Consider the following 18,887-nt stretch of genomic DNA (forward strand, 5'->3'; position numbering starts at 1 on the left):
AACATGACATTCCTCTCAGACAGTTAGGGAAGCCCACGCCCATGTTCGCCTTAGATGGTAGTCTTCTCCCCAGTATCAGATGTGAGACACTACCTTTAACCCTCACAGTATCTGGTAACCACAGTGAGACCATTTCCTTTTTGATTTTTCGTTCACCTTTTACACCTGTTGTTTTGGGTCATCCCTGGCTAGTATGTCATAATCCTTCTATTAATTGGTCTAGTAATTCTATCCTATCCTGGAACGTTTCTTGTCATGTGAAGTGTTTAATGTCTGCTCTCCCTCCTGTTTCTTCTGTCCCCTCTTCTCAGGAGGAACCTGGTGATTTGACAGGAGTGCCGGAGGAATATCATGATCTGCGCACGGTCTTCAGTCGGTCCAGAGCCAACTCCCTTCCTCCTCACCGGTCGTATGATTGTTGTATTGATCTCCTTCCGGGGACCACTCCCCCTCGGGGTAGACTATACTCTCTGTCGGCTCCCGAACGTAAGGCTCTCGAGGATTATCTGTCTGTTTCTCTCGACGCCGGTACCGTGGTGCCTTCTTCCTCTCCCGTCGGAGCGGGGGTTTTTTTTGTTAAGAAGAAGGACGGTACTCTGCGCTCCTGCGAGGATTATCGAGGGCTGAATGACATAACGGTTAAGAATCGTTATCCGCTTCCCCTTATGTCGTCAGCCTTCGAGATTCTGCAGGGAGCCAGGTTCTTTACTAAGTTGGACCTTCGTAACGCTTACCATCTCGTGCGCATCAGAGAGGGGGACGAGTGGAAAACGGCGTTTAACACTCCGTTAGGGCATTTTGAATACCGGGTTCTGCCGTTCGGTCTCGCTAATGCTCCAGCTGTCTTTCAGGCATTAGTTAATGATGTACTGAGAGACATGCTGAACATCTTTGTTTTCGTTTACCTTGACGATATCCTGATTTTTTCTCTGTCACTCGAGATTCATGTTCAGCACGTTCGACGTGTACTCCAACGCCTTTTAGAGAATTGTCTATACGTGAAGGCTGAGAAGTGCGCCTTTCATGTCTCCTCTGTCACATTTATCGGTTCTGTTATTTCCGCTGAAGGCATTCAGATGGATCCCGCTAAAGTCCAGGCTGTCAGCGATTGGACCGTTCCTAAGTCACGTGTCGAGTTGCAGCGCTTTCTCGGTTTCGCTAATTTCTATCGGCGTTTCATTCGTAATTTCGGTCAAGTGGCTACCCCTCTCACAGCTCTTACTTCTGTCAAGACGTGCTTTAAGTGGTCCGGTTCCGCCCAGGGAGCTTTTGATCTCCTCAAGAAGCGTTTTACATCCGCTCCTATCCTTGTTACTCCTGACGTCACTAAACATTTATTGTCGAGGTTGACGCTTCAGAGGTGGGCGTGGGAGCCATTCTGTCCCAGCGCTTCCATTCGGACGATAAGGTCCATCCTTGCGCTTATTTTTCTCATCGCCTGTCGCCATCGGCACGCAACTATGATGTGGGTAACCGCGAACTGCTCGCCATCCGCTTAGCCCTAGGCGAATGGCGACAGTGGTTGGAGGGGGCGACCGTCCCTTTTGTCGTTTGGACTGACCATAAGAACCTTGAGTACATCCGTTCTGCCAAACGACTCAATGCACGTCAAGCTCGTTGGGCGTTGTTTTTCGCTCGTTTCGAGTTTGTGATTTCTTATCGCCCGGGAAATAAGAACACCAAGCCTGATGCCTTATCCCGTCTCTTTAGTTCTTCTGTGGCTTCTACCGACCCCGAGGGGATTCTCCCTGAAGGGCGTGTTGTCGGGTTGACTGTCTGGGGAATTGAGAGACAGGTAAAGCAAGCACTCACTCACACTGCGTCGCCGCGCGCTTGTCCTAGTAACCTTCTTTTCGTTCCTGTCTCTACTCGTCTGGCTGTTCTTCAGTGGGCTCACTCTGCCAAGTTAGCTGGCCACCCCGGCGTTCGGGGTACGCTTGCTTCTATTCGCCAGCGGTTTTGGTGGCCTACTCAGGAGCGTGACACGCGCCGTTTCGTGGCTGCTTGTTCGGACTGCGCGCAGACTAAGTCAGGTAACTCTCCTCCTGCCGGTCGTCTCAGACCGCTTCCCATTCCTTCTCGACCATGGTCTCACATCGCCTTAGACTTTATTACCGGTCTGCCTTCGTCTGCGGGGAAGACTGTGATTCTTACGGTTGTCGATAGGTTCTCTAAGGCGGCACATTTCATTCCCCTCGCTAAGCTTCCTTCCGCTAAGGAGACGGCACAAATCATCATTGAGAATGTGTTCAGAATTCATGGCCTCGCGTTAGACGCCGTTTCAGACAGAGGCCCGCAATTCACGTCACAGTTTTGGAGGGAGTTCTGTCGTTTGATTGGTGCTTCCGTCAGTCTCTCTTCCGTTTTTCATCCGCAGTCTAACGGTCAAGCAGAAAGGGCCAATCAGACGATTGGTCGCATATTACGCAGCCTTTCTTTTCGTAACCCTGCGTCTTGGGCAGAACAGCTCCCCTGGGCAGAATACGCTCACAACTCGCTTCCTTCGTCTGCTACCGGGCTATCTCCGTTTCAGAGTAGTCTTGGGTACCAGCCTCCTCTGTTCTCATCCCAGCTCGCCGAGTCCAGCGTTCCCTCCGCTCAGGCTTTTGTCCAACGTTGTGAGCGCACCTGGAGGAGGGTCAGGTCTGCACTTTGCCGTTACAGGGCGCAGACTGTGAGAGCCGCCAATAAACGTAGGATTAAGAGTCCTAGGTATTGTCGCGATCAGAGAGTGTGGCTTTCCACTCGTAACCTTCCCCTTACGACAGCTTCTCGCAAGTTGACTCCGCGGTTCATTGGTCCGTTCCGTGTCTCTCAGGTCGTCAATCCTGTCGCTGTGCGACTGCTTCTTCCGCGACATCTTTGTCGTGTCCACCCTGTCTTCCATGTCTCCTGTGTCAAGCCCTTTCTTCGCGCCCCCGTTCGTCTTCCCCCCCCCCGTCCTTGTCGAGGGCGCTCCTATTTACAAGGTACGGAAGATCATGGACATGCGTTCTTGGGGACGTGGTCACCAGTACTTAGTGGATTGGGAGGGTTACGGTCCTGAGGAGAGGAGTTGGGTTCCATCTCGGGACGTGCTGGACCGTTCGTTGATTGATGATTTCCTCCGTTGCCGCCAGGGTTCCTCCTCGAGTGCGCCAGGAGGCGCTCGGTGAGTGGGGGGGTACTGTCATGTTTTGTCATTGATTATCATGTCTTGTCTCTGTGCTTCCCTTCTATTCGTTTCCCTCTGCTGGTCTTATTAGGTTCTTTCCCTCTTTCTATCCCTCTCTCTCCCCCTCCCTCTCTCCATCTCTCGCTCTCTCTCTCTATCGTTCCGTTCCTGCTCCCAGCTGTTCCTCATTCTCCTAACTACCTCATTTACTCTTTTCACACCTGTCCCCTGTTTTGCCCTCTGATTAGAGTCCCTATTTCTCCCTCTGTTTTCCGCTTCTGTCCTTGTCGGATCCTTGTTTTATGTTCGCAGTTCTGTGTCCTTGTTCCGCCCTGTCGTGTTTTTACCTTCTTCAGATGCTGCGTGTGAGCAGGTGTCAATGTCAGCTACGGCCGGTGCCTTCCTGAAGCGACCTGCAGTCTGTGGTCGCGTCTCCAGTCGTTCCTCTATACTGACGAGTGGATTTCAGTTTTCCTGTTTTTGCATTTACCTAGATAATATCCAGGATTATCGCTTTTGTTTAAAACTGGAATAAAGACTCTGTTTCCGTTAAGTCGCTTTTGGGTCCTCATTCACCTGCATAACACACCTGAAACCCCACCTCTTTAAGGAATACCTAGGATAGGATAAGTAATCCTTCTCACCCCCCCCCTTTAAGATTTAGATGCACGATTGTAATTGTAAAGTGACTGTTCTACTGGATGTCATAAGGTGAATGCACCAATTTGTAAGTCGCTCTGGATAAGAGCGTCTGCTAAACGACTTAAATGTAAATGTAAATGTACTGTATTGTAGTCAATGCCACTCCAACATTGCTCAAAACATTGCTTAATTCCAATCTTTAACTTTTTAGATACTACTGCACTGTTGGAGTTAGGAGCACAAGCATTTCGCTTCACCCACAATAACATTTGCTAAACAAGTGTACGTGACCAATAACATTTGATTTGATGATTTGAAGTTCTCATTAAGTTTCCCGGTAATGTAATACACTTAAAAAAAACATGTATTTAACTAGGCAAGTCTGTTAAGAACAAATTCGTATTTACAATGACGGCCTACACCGGCCTAACCCAGACGACACCGGGCCAATTGTGTGCCACCCTATGGGACTCCCAATCACAGTCAGATGTGATACAGCCTGGATTCGAACCAGGTGACACCTCTTGCTCTGAGATGCAGTGCCTTAGACTGCTGTGCCACTTGGGAGCAGTAATAAGACAATGTACCAGTAATGCAAACCAAAATTGGTTCTATGAAAGTTGTGGCAAATGTTCTAATAACATAAAAACTGTCCAGTCGTGCTGATGATTATAGAATGTTTGTATAAAACATTCACCTGATGTTTGAATAACTGGTACATTGTGTTATTACATTACCTGGAAACCTAATGATAACTTTTGGGCAATCCAGTCAGAAATGCAGAATTTAGACTAACTGTAATGAATCAAACATTGTCTAAAAATGTACTGTTAAACTTTAAAAAACACACCCGATATAATTCCTACTTTGAGACGGCTGATATGGCCCCTCCCCCCTGTCTTATTTTTCATGATTTGAAAAGCAAAACTGATCCTAGATCATCACTCATAGTCTTGTAAATAGTGGCCCAGAGGATGGGTGAAGTGATGGTGAATAACCCAGTTACCAGTATTTCTCTGGGTTACTTATGTCTAAGAAGGATAAACAGGAAGCATGGAATTCATTATTGACCATACTGCCAAGGTTAAATACTGAAAAAAATATGTAAGAGAGCTTCCCTGGTGGCGTAGAGAATAAAAGACCTGGCTTGGGATCCAAGTATTGCAGTTTCCAAGTACTCCACATGTGCAGATTGAAAACATATGAAGTGTAAGAAATATGGTAGGTGTTTGTATGATTAAATGATCTTCAAATGTCCTATGAATTAAATGAAAATGCCATATGTCACCTACAATACAGTCCTCAAATGAGAATTGGCATTAAATCTGCAGAGAAACCTAATGGGGATCTATTCCAATCTGCTATAAGGAGCTACAGATTTGCATGCTGAGAATGTTTTGGTAATATTAGGTCAAACTTAAATATTGCATTTTCTAAATGTTGTTGAAATGGAATATTATGTTAAACCTAAAACAAATATACTATGAAAGTCATATAAAATTACTTATTTGGAAATTGTGGAACATTGTGCAACATTGTGGGAATGTTCTGTGCAACCTGTGCAAATATCACAATAATATTATTGCAAAATACCCAGACAACTCCCATACTTTAAATGGTGTGGGACATTTAAATAACTTGGACCAGGTGTTCTTCTTACAACATTATAGGAATGTCCTGTGCAACCTAACTTAAAACATTGTATGAATGTCATCACAACTGAGCATATTTTGTGTTTTGGTAACGTACGTGTCTCTTGTAATGTTCCCGCACTGTTCCCACAATCTAATTATGTAAATGTTCTGGTAACCTTTAAGTAGTACACAGCGTTGTACGAGATCTTCAGTGTCTTGGCAATTTCTTGCATGGAATAGCCTTCATTTCTCAGAACAAGAATAGACTGACTTGTTTCAGGAGAAAGTACTTCGTTTCTGGCCATTTTGAGCCTGTAATCAAACCCACAAATGCTAATGCTTCAGATACTCAACTAGTCTAAAGAAGGCCAGTTTTATTCCTTCTTTAATCAGGACAACAGTTGTCAGCTGTGCTAACATAATTGCAAAAGGGTTTTCTAATGATCAATTAGCCTTTTAAAATTATAAACTTGAATTAGCTAACACAACATGCCATTGGAACACAGGAGTGATAGTTGCTGATAATGGGCATCTGTACACCTATGTAGATATTCCATAAAAAAATCAGTCGTTTCCAGCTACATTAGTCATTTACAACATTAACAATGTCTACACTGTATTTCTGATCAATTTGATGTTATTATAATGGACAGAAAATGTGATTTTCTTTCAAAAACAAGGACATTTCTAAGTGACCCCAAACTGTTGAACGGTAGTGTATCTCATTCTGGGAATTCTTTGAAGAACAGATTAAATGTGTTCTTGGAACATTCTTGCAACATCAGACAAATGTTTTATACAGTCATCAGCACGACCGGACAGTTTTTGTGTCATGAGAACTTTTTCCTAACAAATGCTCTCGGGGGTTTCACAGAAACAATTTTGATTTTCTGGGAAGACACCTTGTTGGGTTCTAGGGAATCAGTTTGACTAATTTGGTTGACATACCCTGTAGGAGACTTGGACACTGTTATCTTGCATATTCATGATGGCCTCCGAAATCTTGACATCAATGGGTTCCATGACAGACTCGATGTTGAAGGGTCCCTCCAGCCTCTGTGCCACCAGCAACATGGCATCTGTCGAGAGAGAGAGACAGAGTGAGAGACAGAGTGAGAGCGAGAGCGTGCGAGAGATTGAACACGCGCGTGCGAGAGAGAGAGCGAGAGAGCGAGAGAGCGAGAGAGGAATTTAGCCACAATGACTGCCAAAGACTTGAGTTGGAAGACTTATGTGTCCAGAGAAAGCAGATTATCTCCCATTAGCATTCAATGCTTTGCCTTGGTATCACTAAGACAATTAATGTGTCACTTCAGCAAAATGTATTTGTATATTTATGCAACATACAAAACACCTTTATAATTTGCTATTTGTCAATATTCATCATTAACTGTCACACTTGTCTAAGGAAGAAGCAGCATCTCATCACAGCGTCTCATCATTATACTGTATGTGTTTGTCTGTATGTGTTTGGCACTTGAAATAAATTACCACATCCAATCACAGCAATACATAATTGTATATCATGAATGCTTCTGGGTGTATATTACATTTCTATGTAGATCAACTCAATAGATTCAATATAAATGGAGTTATACGAAATAAAAAGAAAAGCGATGATTAGTCGTTGATTTAATAGAATTTCTCAAAGCGAAGCACATTGAGGTCTTATTTACTTTCGCTCCGGGCACGGATGCTATAAGGTCACCACCTCATTAATATCACTGTGTAGACTAAAACCATACGGCAATGTCTGAACTGTATATGATCATCACAACACCGCATTTACTTACAGCATTTTAATCACCCCACACTGGTCTGGAATTATTATAATATCATATGATCCTTGAACCAAAGAGATCAATGATGTTCAATTCAGAAGGGGTATTGTCACACATACAATATCACACTGTCTTTCTTAGTAATTATACTGTATAAGAACATTTCCTGATTCTCATTGCGGTCTTAGCCCTCCGGAGTTGCCCTTTACAAAACCATGAGCTAATTGTTATTGTCACGGAACAGAGCTGCTGTGCTCTATCTTGGGGGGATATCCATGTTAATGTGGGACTGGGACTGTCTGTCTCTCTGTGTAATGACAGTTTGGAGTGGGAGTGGAGATCCACAGGCATATGGGGACCTGGCCAGCTAGTAGCCCCAAAGGGGAACAGCGAGGCCTGGGTAACACTGCTCTAGGGCTCTTGTAGAACTTCTCAGTCATGCCCAGGCAGTCTCAGCCAGTAGACCTCCCAGGACAGGACCTCACCACCCACACACTGTCATAATTACTCTGTCATTACCTATCTACTGAATGAAGTAATAATTTAATTTAGGGAATGGAAAACCATTGACCACAAGTCATACATTGATATGCATTACCATGATGTTTTTCCCAGGCGTGTAAACCTTCCCAAAATCACAGGTCATTTATTGTTCAAATACATAAAAAAATTGGTTCTATGATGCGGCTTTGTGTTACAAATCCTTTGGCTTGCTGCCACAGTCTCCTCTTCATCATTCAATAAGCTGTTTTTGAGAACATTTGTTGATTACCATGCTCAAATGGCAGAACTACAATAGCCTGTAATCATAACAAGATTAACAATTTGTTGACGCATTCTTTTCCATAAACATTGAAATGACTGGTTTGGAAAACATTGCTTACTTGTGTAAAATTATGTAAAAAGGGAAGCTTTGATGATTTCTTTGGATTTCAAATAAGTTCTAATCGTGAAACTCCCAGTCTCCCATAACTACTTTAGATGTTTGCAGAATGGGCCACAGTGGTCTTTGGGGACCTGCTATCACTAATGGTAAGGAGAAGAGCTGGCTGGGCAACATTACCTCAGTCATCTCTGGTGCCATTTCCTTTCCAATTATGTCTGAAGTCGGCCCTTTGAAGAGCACTTGTGTTTGTTTACACTGGGGCGGCAGATAGCCTGTGATGCTTGGTCACAAATCCATCAGCACACTGGCTAAGGTCAGGGGTCAGGGACTAACTAGGTTCTTTTTGGTTTCCTAGCTGAAGTCTGTGAAGTACCCACAAGCAAAATGAAGCTCACCGTATATTTTCATGTCGTAAGGCAATGACACGTTACATTCAAAGAACGTATGTCAACAAAGCTTTACGTACACACATTGCTAAATCTAACAATGTCAGTATCCAAGCTAATAATGTAAATGTAATCTGAATGCATGCAGCAGGCCTCAGGTATAATGTAGAGAAAAATAAAGGTCACACACTCAAATTAAAATGTTCAAAAAGTGACAATCCAGGTCAGGGCAGTCAGTGGCGAGCTCCTCCACAGATCTCCCATGCAGAGAGTGAATGGAGTTGCCTTCAGCAGCACAAGGAAGATGGCAATCTTTCCCAGCCATGTGGAGTTAAGATATGTTTATCAGATGGGCACTACAAACACAGGGAGCCCAGGATGCAACGCCTCATCCCACACAATCCCCAAAGAGAGAGAGAAAGAGAGAGGGGTGAAGAGAGAGAGGAGTGAAGAGAGAGAGAGCATGCAAAGAGAGAGAGAGAATGAGAGAGAGAATGAGAGAGAGAGAGAGAGAGAGAGAGAGAGAGAGAGAGAGAGAGAGAGAGAGAGAGAGAGAGAGAGAGAGAGAGAGAGAGAGAGAGAGAGAGAGAGAGAGAGAGAGAGAGAGAGAGAGAGAGAGAGAGAGAGAATGAGAGAATGAGAGAGAGAGAGACTGGTGTAGTGTGTACTGCTAGCGAGGAGCCAAGACAGTGATGCTGATTGGGTCAAGTCAGGGCAGGGCAGGACAGGGCAGTCAAATTGCAGTTAGCCACAGTGCTGCGTCTCTGAGGAGAAGGAGGCACGCGGTAGCGCTCTCTACCTACATGGAGAATTAATGAGTCTCATTTATGAGGAGAGCACAGAGTCTGGTCCACTGTGACTGGGCTGCTACTCCTGCGTGCCAAGCTCAGCTCTCCCTGCTTCACTTTTGTAGTGTGGAGATAGGCCACCGGCCAACAGGATGAAATCTGGTTATCATCACCACACAGCCATGAAAATAGCGCCCATCTTGTCCTATTTTGAGACAGGAGGCCAAAAATGATGATGAGGGAGCTGTTAGCGACAGTAGTTTCTTCCAACATGAACGCACTAAAGGAAAGACAGTATTTTCCTGAAATTGAATTATATAAACATAGCATTTTTTAGAGGCATGTTCATTTATTTGAATTGAACACTCTATTACAGTAAATTGTAATACAACCACACAAAAAGGAAAACCCTGTCCTACAGACAATCTCCTATTTTCAGCTATCGAAATTGTTGCCCCTAAAATAGAGGCTATCTGCTAGAAAAGCTCCAGCAGACAAGGACAAATAAGGAAAGTGAAAAGGCCCATGTATGGCTCTTTACCTCTGAAGAGATCCCTGAGATGAAAAATGGCTCTCATGTAATTTGGATTCTGTAAAGCATAGCTCATCTGTGGTTCACTCAGCCAACTAATGGTGTTATATGACACCGTAGAAGAAAATGGGCAGGGGAAAGCATATTGTTCCTTGGTCACAATTTGTCCTGATAAAAAAGTCCTTGAGCACACATACGAGCGCGTGCACATGGTGTGCCTGTACGCACGCACGCACGCACGACACACACACAGACACCAGAGAGAAACAGATGAGACTATCCACAGCTCTTTTGAAATATTCATAGCAATGATACAGATAAAAAAAGACCTTCCAAGATTGGCTGAGTTAAATCTTTTTCTATCAAGCCATAAAAGCTTTGCGCACATGGTAATTGCCTTTCCAAAACACCCATTTATTTCCTAAAAGCTCTCTATTCATTCACAGAGTTTTCAAATGGCCACACCACACCAGATAGTAACAAATTCCTGATACCAATGTTCTGTGGAGACTTGTTCTTTTGTTTTTTTCTAGCTGTGCAGAAACACAAAGCAACAGACACTTGATTTTCTGCCTGATTCATAGATCAGACAGGCTATTTGACTTGAAATGCATACACATAGAGTTAAATCAAATGTAACACGCAAGAAGGTAGTTGTTGCTGGTTTGAATGTATGTCTGGGGGAGATTTAAATGTGCACATCTGATCGCGTGAACCCAAACGCTGACGCCACCGGCACTTCTATCATGTTCAGGTCTACAACTGGAGGTCTGACACAGGTTGCCTTTAATCTCGGGATAACACTGGGGAAATGGACTCGTTTTAAAACCCACCCATGGATATTTCATTGACAGATAAAACGATCTGCATAAGAAGACGTCCTCCCCGGGCGAACGACAAAAAATAAGGCCCCTCGCGACGAGCAGTAATCCTATGAGTCTCATGAGGATATGGATCGGAGAGACAACTCTTGCACACTATTCAAAGACTGTTGAAGTGCATTGAAAGTATACCATTGAAACTTTTGAAATAGCGCCACTTGTAAAGTAGGACCAAATTCCCTGGGGTTTGAGCATAAATGTATCGAGCAATTAGGCATAATTTATGACAATTGTGTTTTATCTGATAATAGACAAATAGAAGGAAACGATGACATAGGTAGAAACTGATTATATCCTTTGAGCTGCACTACTATTCTGATGTAGTTCTTCAAAGCAAAAAACACTTGAGTCCTGGCATGCATCCTGTTTGGGCAGAAACTATTGGAATTAAAGCCGATTATCTAACATTTCCACTTGCTTATTAAACCTACATGAGTGATCATTGCCTTCAGCAACACAGAATAGCAACCTATACTGAATTTACGTACTAAACAGGAAAATAAATGCAAGTGTTAATCAGATTTGTCTTCATATCCTACATGCAATTATCAGTTGTAACTGTATAATAGCTCATAATAAGCATGTATTTTTAGCTATAGAAAACCTACGTTCTCAGGAGCACCAGTGATTTGCTAGTCCTAATGAAATTCTGCAGCAGAACCCAATAGCAAGCCATTCTCCAACGGATCCCGTTACTAATGGGGTGAGGGATGTCATGGGGATTGTCTTTGAACCGAGCATCTGTCCAATGATCTCTAATGCAGGCTGACAGGGGTGTTTCAACGATTTTGTCCACAAATATGTAGAGGAAATCCTTGCTTCCAGTCGACATCAATTTTCTCCTCGTAAAACCACATATTTGAGAAGTTGCTAACACATGATTACCACAAAACCCAAACATGATCTGGACAAAGTATCACCTGCTGAACCCCTCTGAAATCAGAAAAGGAACGGATGTGACGACGCAATGAAAATGATTTATTTCCCCCGCAATGACTCCAGCAGTCATTATGACACCCATTTTTCTCTATATTCGGCAACTCTTTTACAAATCTTGTTCAAAATGATGGTGAGAAAGTCATTCCATTCAGGTGAATTATGATTATGTCTGAGCAACAGGTTCACAACCACTGTTTTCACACACTGCTGCCTTACTTCATCGAGAAAACACACAAAACAAATGCTTTCTTGCTGCGATGTCTGACTTCAATCTGGCAACAGATTACGTAAAGACATTATTTCACAGGCTCTACCTACAGTACATCAGGAATGTATTCTTAATGTGTTTGGGTTTGTGTTCTAGCAAGGCAGGGCTCATTAAAGAAGCAATTTCTTCTAACAGCTTTGACTATCCAACCCTCACCTTTCCCCACAGCTAGGGACATTAATGGATTCCAGGATTCTATCAACTGTGGTCACATATCACAAAGGGTATAAGATTACTTATTTGTATTTGCTTAACCCCGTGTCCCTGTGTGGTGGAAGTGGCCACAAAGATTAGTCCGAGAGCAAACAACCATTATAAACCCATTTATCCATTCCAGTGGTGGGGTGAAATAGCACTGGGAGACCATGCTAAATCGCCCCCTGCTCAGAGGTCTGCATGCATCACCAGGAGGGGAAAGTTCAGACCTCACTGATTTAGCTATAGGCAGAGAGGAAAACTAAAACAATCTAATGGAACGGAATAGATGGTTTTATACTTAAGGTTGGTTCCGTTGCTACATCGCATCACAAAGGGATAAAATACAATTTCAGGGCAAGGAAACTGATGTTGACAGTCAGATGAGCTATCAAAATGAATCTTCATATTCAATGAATTCCTCGGTCTCCTCAGCAGTGGGTGGTACGAGTCTCTACACCTACATGATGCTGTCTAAATCACAGCTCTCGAATGAGACCTCATGGCACCTGGCCTGGGTCTACTGCTGAAGATACGTGGTTCTCTCTCTCTCTCTCTCTCTCTCTCTCTCTCTCTCTCTCTCTCTCTCTCTCTCTCTCTCTCTCTCTCTCTCTCTCTCTCTCTCTCTCACCCACACCACCCCTGATTGCACCTTTCAGTTTTATTATTAGATACAGTATCAAATTTCAGGTCAACTCCGGCATTTCTTCTATGCATAAAGCCAGGACTTACACAAGCTAAAGAGTGAGCAACAGAGAGAGGTAAGCTGCGCAGACTATCACTAAACAGAATCCAGACAGGGATGCTACATGTCTTTTCCAACTCACTTCTCTTTTGTCGTGAAATGCCAGTTGTCTGCCTGATACAAAGACAATTACATCCATCATAATGACCCATTAGTACTGCAGATCCAAGGCGGAGTATGAAATGTCGCTTCGAATGATGTATCTGCCGTTTTTGTACTTCAGTCAGAGAGTTCCGTCTCAAAGTACAAGTGATTCTATCCTATTTTTGGAGACGGAAAAGCATGATCATCACAAATAATAAGCAGCACACCATGCAAGTGACTGGTGCACACCTAGAGTCCTATGTCCTATGAGAGAGAGAGACGGACATAGCTTAATGAAACACTGTTGCGTTTAGGTCCCTACTTCATTAGCTGCTGTGGTGTTGAGGCATAAGTGGCAATTCATTATATCCATGTTTAAACCTATGTAAGGACACACAGTTAATTAACAATATGATCACTATTTCCATTTCCTTTAGTGCGGTGCCCTTGCAGAAGAGGACATCTTTTGGCCCAGTTGTCTCATTCTCAGCCACGGGCAGTCCTCTAGTGGCGTGTTGCTGAGATTATTTATTTTCCCTTCCTCTTCTATATTTTATTAATGAGGAAATCTTCACAAAGGACAGGAAATGTTTTTCATGAATTGTGAGGTTGTGACTGTCTCCAGTTACCCCGGTGAAACAAATCACGCAATTAAAAAGAAATGAGCAAATAAAATCAATGCAGATCACTTACACTGTGGTGACCTACGGCCTCTAGAGAGAACGATCCTAGTCAGTATTGCAATGAAGCACAAATAATAGAAGAAAAAGCCGTGGCACCGCTGTGTAAGTACACCTTTGGATGGTCCCAGAGTATTAGCACATGGGTAGGGCCTAGTCTTGTGTGCATTGCGGTAGTCAAGCAGGAAGGAGAATCACTTTCTATCACCTGTCAACAAACACACACAAAAAAACCGATAATGACACGTGGGGTGTAAACTAGAGAGGGCCACATATATCACCACAGCATGTGACGGATGTTCAAACGCCATAGGCTGATCGAGACATCAATTCTCTAGGACAGCCAAATACATAACCTCTTAAAAAGTGTTTCAGATATATGACATTTTTAAAACATTATTCAATAAAAAAAAGGACGATTCCCTTATATGAAAACACTTCAAAGGCACCTCAAAGACATGCAAATATAAACAGCCATCCCACAAACTGAGATTCGATGCATATTTCAAGCCTAATGTATCATGTAAACCAAAACCCTGGAGGAGTTGGTGAATCCAGCATACTGTATGTTCAGTGATGAGTGTTCAGGTGTGAACTGACAGATGTTCGGTTAGCTTCCCCAACGCTTCAGATGATTCATCCCATCAAAAAAAAAAAAAAACATCTGACTTCTCATCTAATCTTACTTCACATGCCATTCATCTACTGCTTTTCTATTACTTGTAGATAATATGAACATACATTTTGTAAAACAAAACAAACCCGGGATTGATCTGATTCACATGCATGCCATAATTCTGTTTCAGGGATGAATGCAGAACGCAGGTTGAATAAAGGATGATGTCTGCCACCTGTTTCCATAATTCATAGCCTGAGCCACTTGTGTTGATTTTTTTTCATGCAAAATAGCAAGAGGTCAGAACAAGTGGTTCCAATGGGAACAAATGGATTAGAGACTGGCTAGTCAGTGGAACCAATATTATCCATGATTTATGCCTTCGGTTTGAATTACATGAATACTTGAGGAGGGAAAACAAAACCCATTTTGCTTGAATTCAGCTGACAGATTTGCATATTTAAACATGGGTCCTTTATACTGTCTGATTCATGTTTGATTGGCAGGCAGGTATGCATAGATAAAACCTCTGAAAATGATCTTCAAGGCTGTAATGTTTAATCTGATACCATTTAACACTTGGTTTAGTCTGGAAATGTGTTATTAAAATTGACTTGGCTACTCTACTGATATTTTGATATGACAGATTTTGATATTATGCCATATATTTTTGGTATTATGACATTTGATGTGTATGACAACAGTGCCATGACCTCCTACGATCAATCAATCTCTATAGGTACAGCACCTTTCCACTCCTGTAATTCAGCCCTTTTCCTTTAGCCTGAAATAATCAAACGAAGTTCCGCTTATTTTAGCCATGAATTCTACTAGACTCACTGAACATTTCACATGTTGTTCTACGTGAAATACCTCAGTCATATTTCATTTGCTTGGCCCATTTGCTTCCCGCCTAAGGCGAGAAAAGGGAAAGAAGAAAAAGTACAAACCTGCTGGTCTTGCCACCTGAGAGAGAAATAAAATAAAACAAACCACATTTTATTTTCTGAAATAAATGACTGAAAGCAAGTTCCTGCAAGGGTATACAATTTGGGTTGGGTTGGCAGTGAGGTCTGGCTATGTACAATAAAATATACAAAAACACACAGAACTCAACTGATTTGTCGCGGCACATACTAATAGTCCCATCGCTCGTAGTACACAGTGCCAAGCTTCAACTCTATTTTCATAAATAACATATTGAAACCCTTCCAGAGAGGAACAAGAACATTCAGACACACCAATATAATGGGAGCTTTATACAGCCTCTCGTCTTTTCCCCCCTGTCTTCGACTATGCATAAACGGAAGCCGCGCATTGGCACACAGCTATTATAAGAAGAGATGGATGTTTTGGAGCATTCCATATTTCGCTAGCTAGACTGAATGAATGGAAGCAGAAGCACAGCTGCACTGAATGAACATCTGTTTTGGCCTGCTTTTGGCAGAGGCACCAAAGCCCCTCCTCTGCCCCCCCCCCCCCACCACACATTCACACTGAGGATAAATGAAGGTTAGGCTGAGGGTAATGTGAATGGCTGTCTTTTTGTCCAACTTTTGTCAGAAGTTCCAATGCACTGTGTCAGAGAGTGTTATTTTCTGCTGGTGGAGCTCTAGCAGTGAGGAGGTGCTGAGGGAAAAATCATTGCTATCGGGAGCTCAGCTTCCAGCTGTAAAGGATTTCTCACTCCTTGGTTGAATTAGCTTTTCACCTTTCCGGTATCTCGTCTTCTCTGGTCAGCGGAGCAGACATACGCTGTTGGGCGAGATAGATGCTACTGGAATCAAGATGAATATCTTTACTTAAGCTCTGTTGCCAGTTCCATGTCAGTCTCCCAGGCTTTTGTGTTTTATTTCACTCTAAAGCCCTGTAGACGCCAGCTTCTCCCATTCTATTCACATTAACTGGAATAGCTAAAGGTTTTCATGTGAGTTAAAGTATATTACTACAATGTAGCCCTATACGTGGATGAAAAGACATGTTCAAGAGTATGATAATCCTATATTGGTTTGTGAGCTTGTATGCAAACTCAATGGATTTCAGCATCACGGCAAAAACCGCCAATGCCCTACGCTGCAAAGCAAAAGCCTGCGTACGATCATCCGGCACATGTGAAAGAAGAAACCCGCGTTATTGGAGTTTGGAGTTCATTTTCACGGGGTCTATCCTCCTCTCAACTACTTAAGGAACAGTGAGAAGCACAGGGGACATTTGGCAGACACGCAATCACTATTGTAGGCTGTGAAAGCCCAATCGATATCCTCTGTGCGGTTGGACCTTGAGCTAATTGAAAATCTTTCAGCCTATAATGAATATGAAATGTCAGAGAGCCAAAATATATGAACTGACATTTAATCTCCACCCCTGGAACAATACTCCAATTGAAAGTATGGAAATGTTGACATCTAGAAAAAACACAGTATTTCAGTTAGACCACCCAATTATCAAATAGAAGGACATAAAACGTAAAACTGTTAGATAAATCGTATAAATCTTGTACTGCTGGACCTTTACTGTAGTGACTGATGTAGCCTACAGTAGAGAGCTATTGAAGTGGCCAAGCTCTGTAACAGCGAATTGTACAGTGCATATACAGTAAACCCACACCATCAGCTCTACATTTAGTCCTGGGTAACAAGACTCTAATAGTCAACCTGATGCTACCATTGAATATTAATCTGACGGATGTCACACTGCTCCACCAACACCTCAATGCGCTGTACTTTACATTGGGCCTCCGATGTTCTGACATGGAACAACTATCGAGAGAGCTGTGGCCCCATTTCAGCTGCTTGTTTCTGACAGCAGCATGCTTGTCATGTGTCTCTAAAGAGCAGATCGCAGCTCGACTGCTCGGCTTTAGTTCACTTCAGCAGTCTTGACATATCTGAATGAAAGCTCCAAACTGAATTAGGTAAAGTCTATTAAAAAAAATAACTGCCATGTTGTATTCATGTTTGTAATCTCCCCGAGTTAAACGAGCTCCTGTTGAACTGCTTTCCACAAAGCTCAGCGTTTCCCACAGTGTGCTACTATCCCACAGCAAGTCCCCAATTAACACAGCATGAGCCCACCAGCCAATGAGTTATGGCGTTTTCATCCAGTATAAATTGTCAAAGAAAAAATGAAGATTCAAACAGTAAAACGAAAATGTACCTTCTTATTACAGTGCCCAAGTTGTGTCCACGGGACTCAACACAGACAAATAAAACATGAATGACATCTTACCGTAAAATGAAAAACACAGACAAAACAATTCAACACAGCACACATTTTTTATACAAAGGCAAAGGGAGGGGTCTTACCGATGTACTGGTTCCACTCTGGGTCCAGATCGGCCTGGTTGGCGAGACAGCCCTTCATGACGTTCAGACAATAGTTGTTACAGGGCTTCACGGAGGGCATGGCTTGGCAGTATGGGCAGTACATCATCTTGGTCAGTGCTCGGATACACGCTGGGGTGCTGCTCACCTAGTGGGTGGATATAGTGTCAGAGTAAAGATCAGCTGCATAACAGATACGATATACTGTTTTACACAGATACGATATACTGTTTTACACATAGGATACAGCAAACTGTAATTTCCTATCTTGGATGAATAATAAGATACTAGCTGGCTAAGAAAGCTAACAGGAAGTAAAACTATGTTCTACATAAACCAGTATGATTCCTCCCAGGCAACATTTCTGTCCAGATTGAGGGCCCTTTACCAGGATCACAGCAGAGTGAGTGACTGGGAGAACAGTAGGAGCATTCTACTGTGCTTTCTGTTTTCAATAGAGCACTACAACACAATTCTCATGAGGTCAAATGAAGTCCGAGAATGTCAGGCTTAAGACACTGTTTAAAATGCAAAAAGACACGCCGGCTGCTCCACTGTCCTTACATCTATGGCGCTCAACAGAAGCTCAGCATACATAAACAGGAACGACATGAACAACAGTTGTATCTGGCGAAATTGAAAATATGTGAAAAATACAGCACCAGATTTGTTTGGTCAATAATGCAAATATCAACATATTTTTTCTTTGAAGTCAAGGCTCCAGGGTAATGGCTAATGGCTTTATCTATTTAACAAACACCAACACAGACAGGCCCTTAATAATAATTTCTTAACCTTGTTACTGCATCTCAGGCCTATGTGAAAAAGCAATTCCCTAACCACCATTTCTGTCAGTGCATCAGTTTGCTTGTGTGTGTGTGTGTGTGTGTGTGTGTGTGTGTGTGTGTGTGTGTGTGTGTGTGTGTGTGTGTGTGTGTGTGTGTGTGTGTGTGTGTGTGTGTGTGTGTGTGTGTGTGTGTGTGTGTGTGTGTGTGTGTGTGTGTGTGTGTGTGTGTGTGTGTGTGTAAGTGGATGCCTACATGTTTTATGCATTTTATTGCAGTAGTGTCTGAGCTTCTTGTTACTCTGGCCAAAATACACTACATGACCAAAAGTATGTGGACATGTGCTCATTGAGCATCTCATTCCAAAATCATGGGCATTATTATGGAGTTGGTCCCCCCTTTGCTGCTATAACAGCCTCCATTCTTCTGGAAAGACTTTCCACGTGATGTTAGAACATTGCTGAGGGGGACTTGCTTCCATTCAGCCACAAGAGCATTAGCGGGGTCGGGCACTGATGTTGGGTGATTAGGCCTGGCTCGCAGTCGACGTTCCAATTCATCCCAAATG

The 18,887-nt window shown here is 43.0% G+C and overlaps 1 protein-coding gene across 2 annotated transcripts in view; it reads right to left on the reverse strand.

The window, feature by feature from the left end:
- LOC124043914 (glypican-6-like) overlaps window positions 1-18,887 on the reverse strand; it is a 127,052-nt gene that overhangs the window by 38,618 nt on the left and 69,547 nt on the right. For both annotated transcript variants that reach the window (XM_046363064.1, XM_046363065.1), the window contains exons 4-5: window positions 17,517-17,682; window positions 6,379-6,509 (exon numbers count right to left, since the gene is read on the reverse strand). In XM_046363064.1, coding sequence (XP_046219020.1) covers window positions 6,379-6,509; window positions 17,517-17,682 — 297 coding nt within the window. The remainder of the gene's footprint in view (window positions 1-6,378; window positions 6,510-17,516; window positions 17,683-18,887) is intronic.

The sequence above is a fragment of the Oncorhynchus gorbuscha genome, linkage group LG09, assembly GCF_021184085.1.
Source record: "Oncorhynchus gorbuscha isolate QuinsamMale2020 ecotype Even-year linkage group LG09, OgorEven_v1.0, whole genome shotgun sequence".
In the NCBI taxonomy this organism is placed as follows: domain Eukaryota; kingdom Metazoa; phylum Chordata; class Actinopteri; order Salmoniformes; family Salmonidae; genus Oncorhynchus; species Oncorhynchus gorbuscha.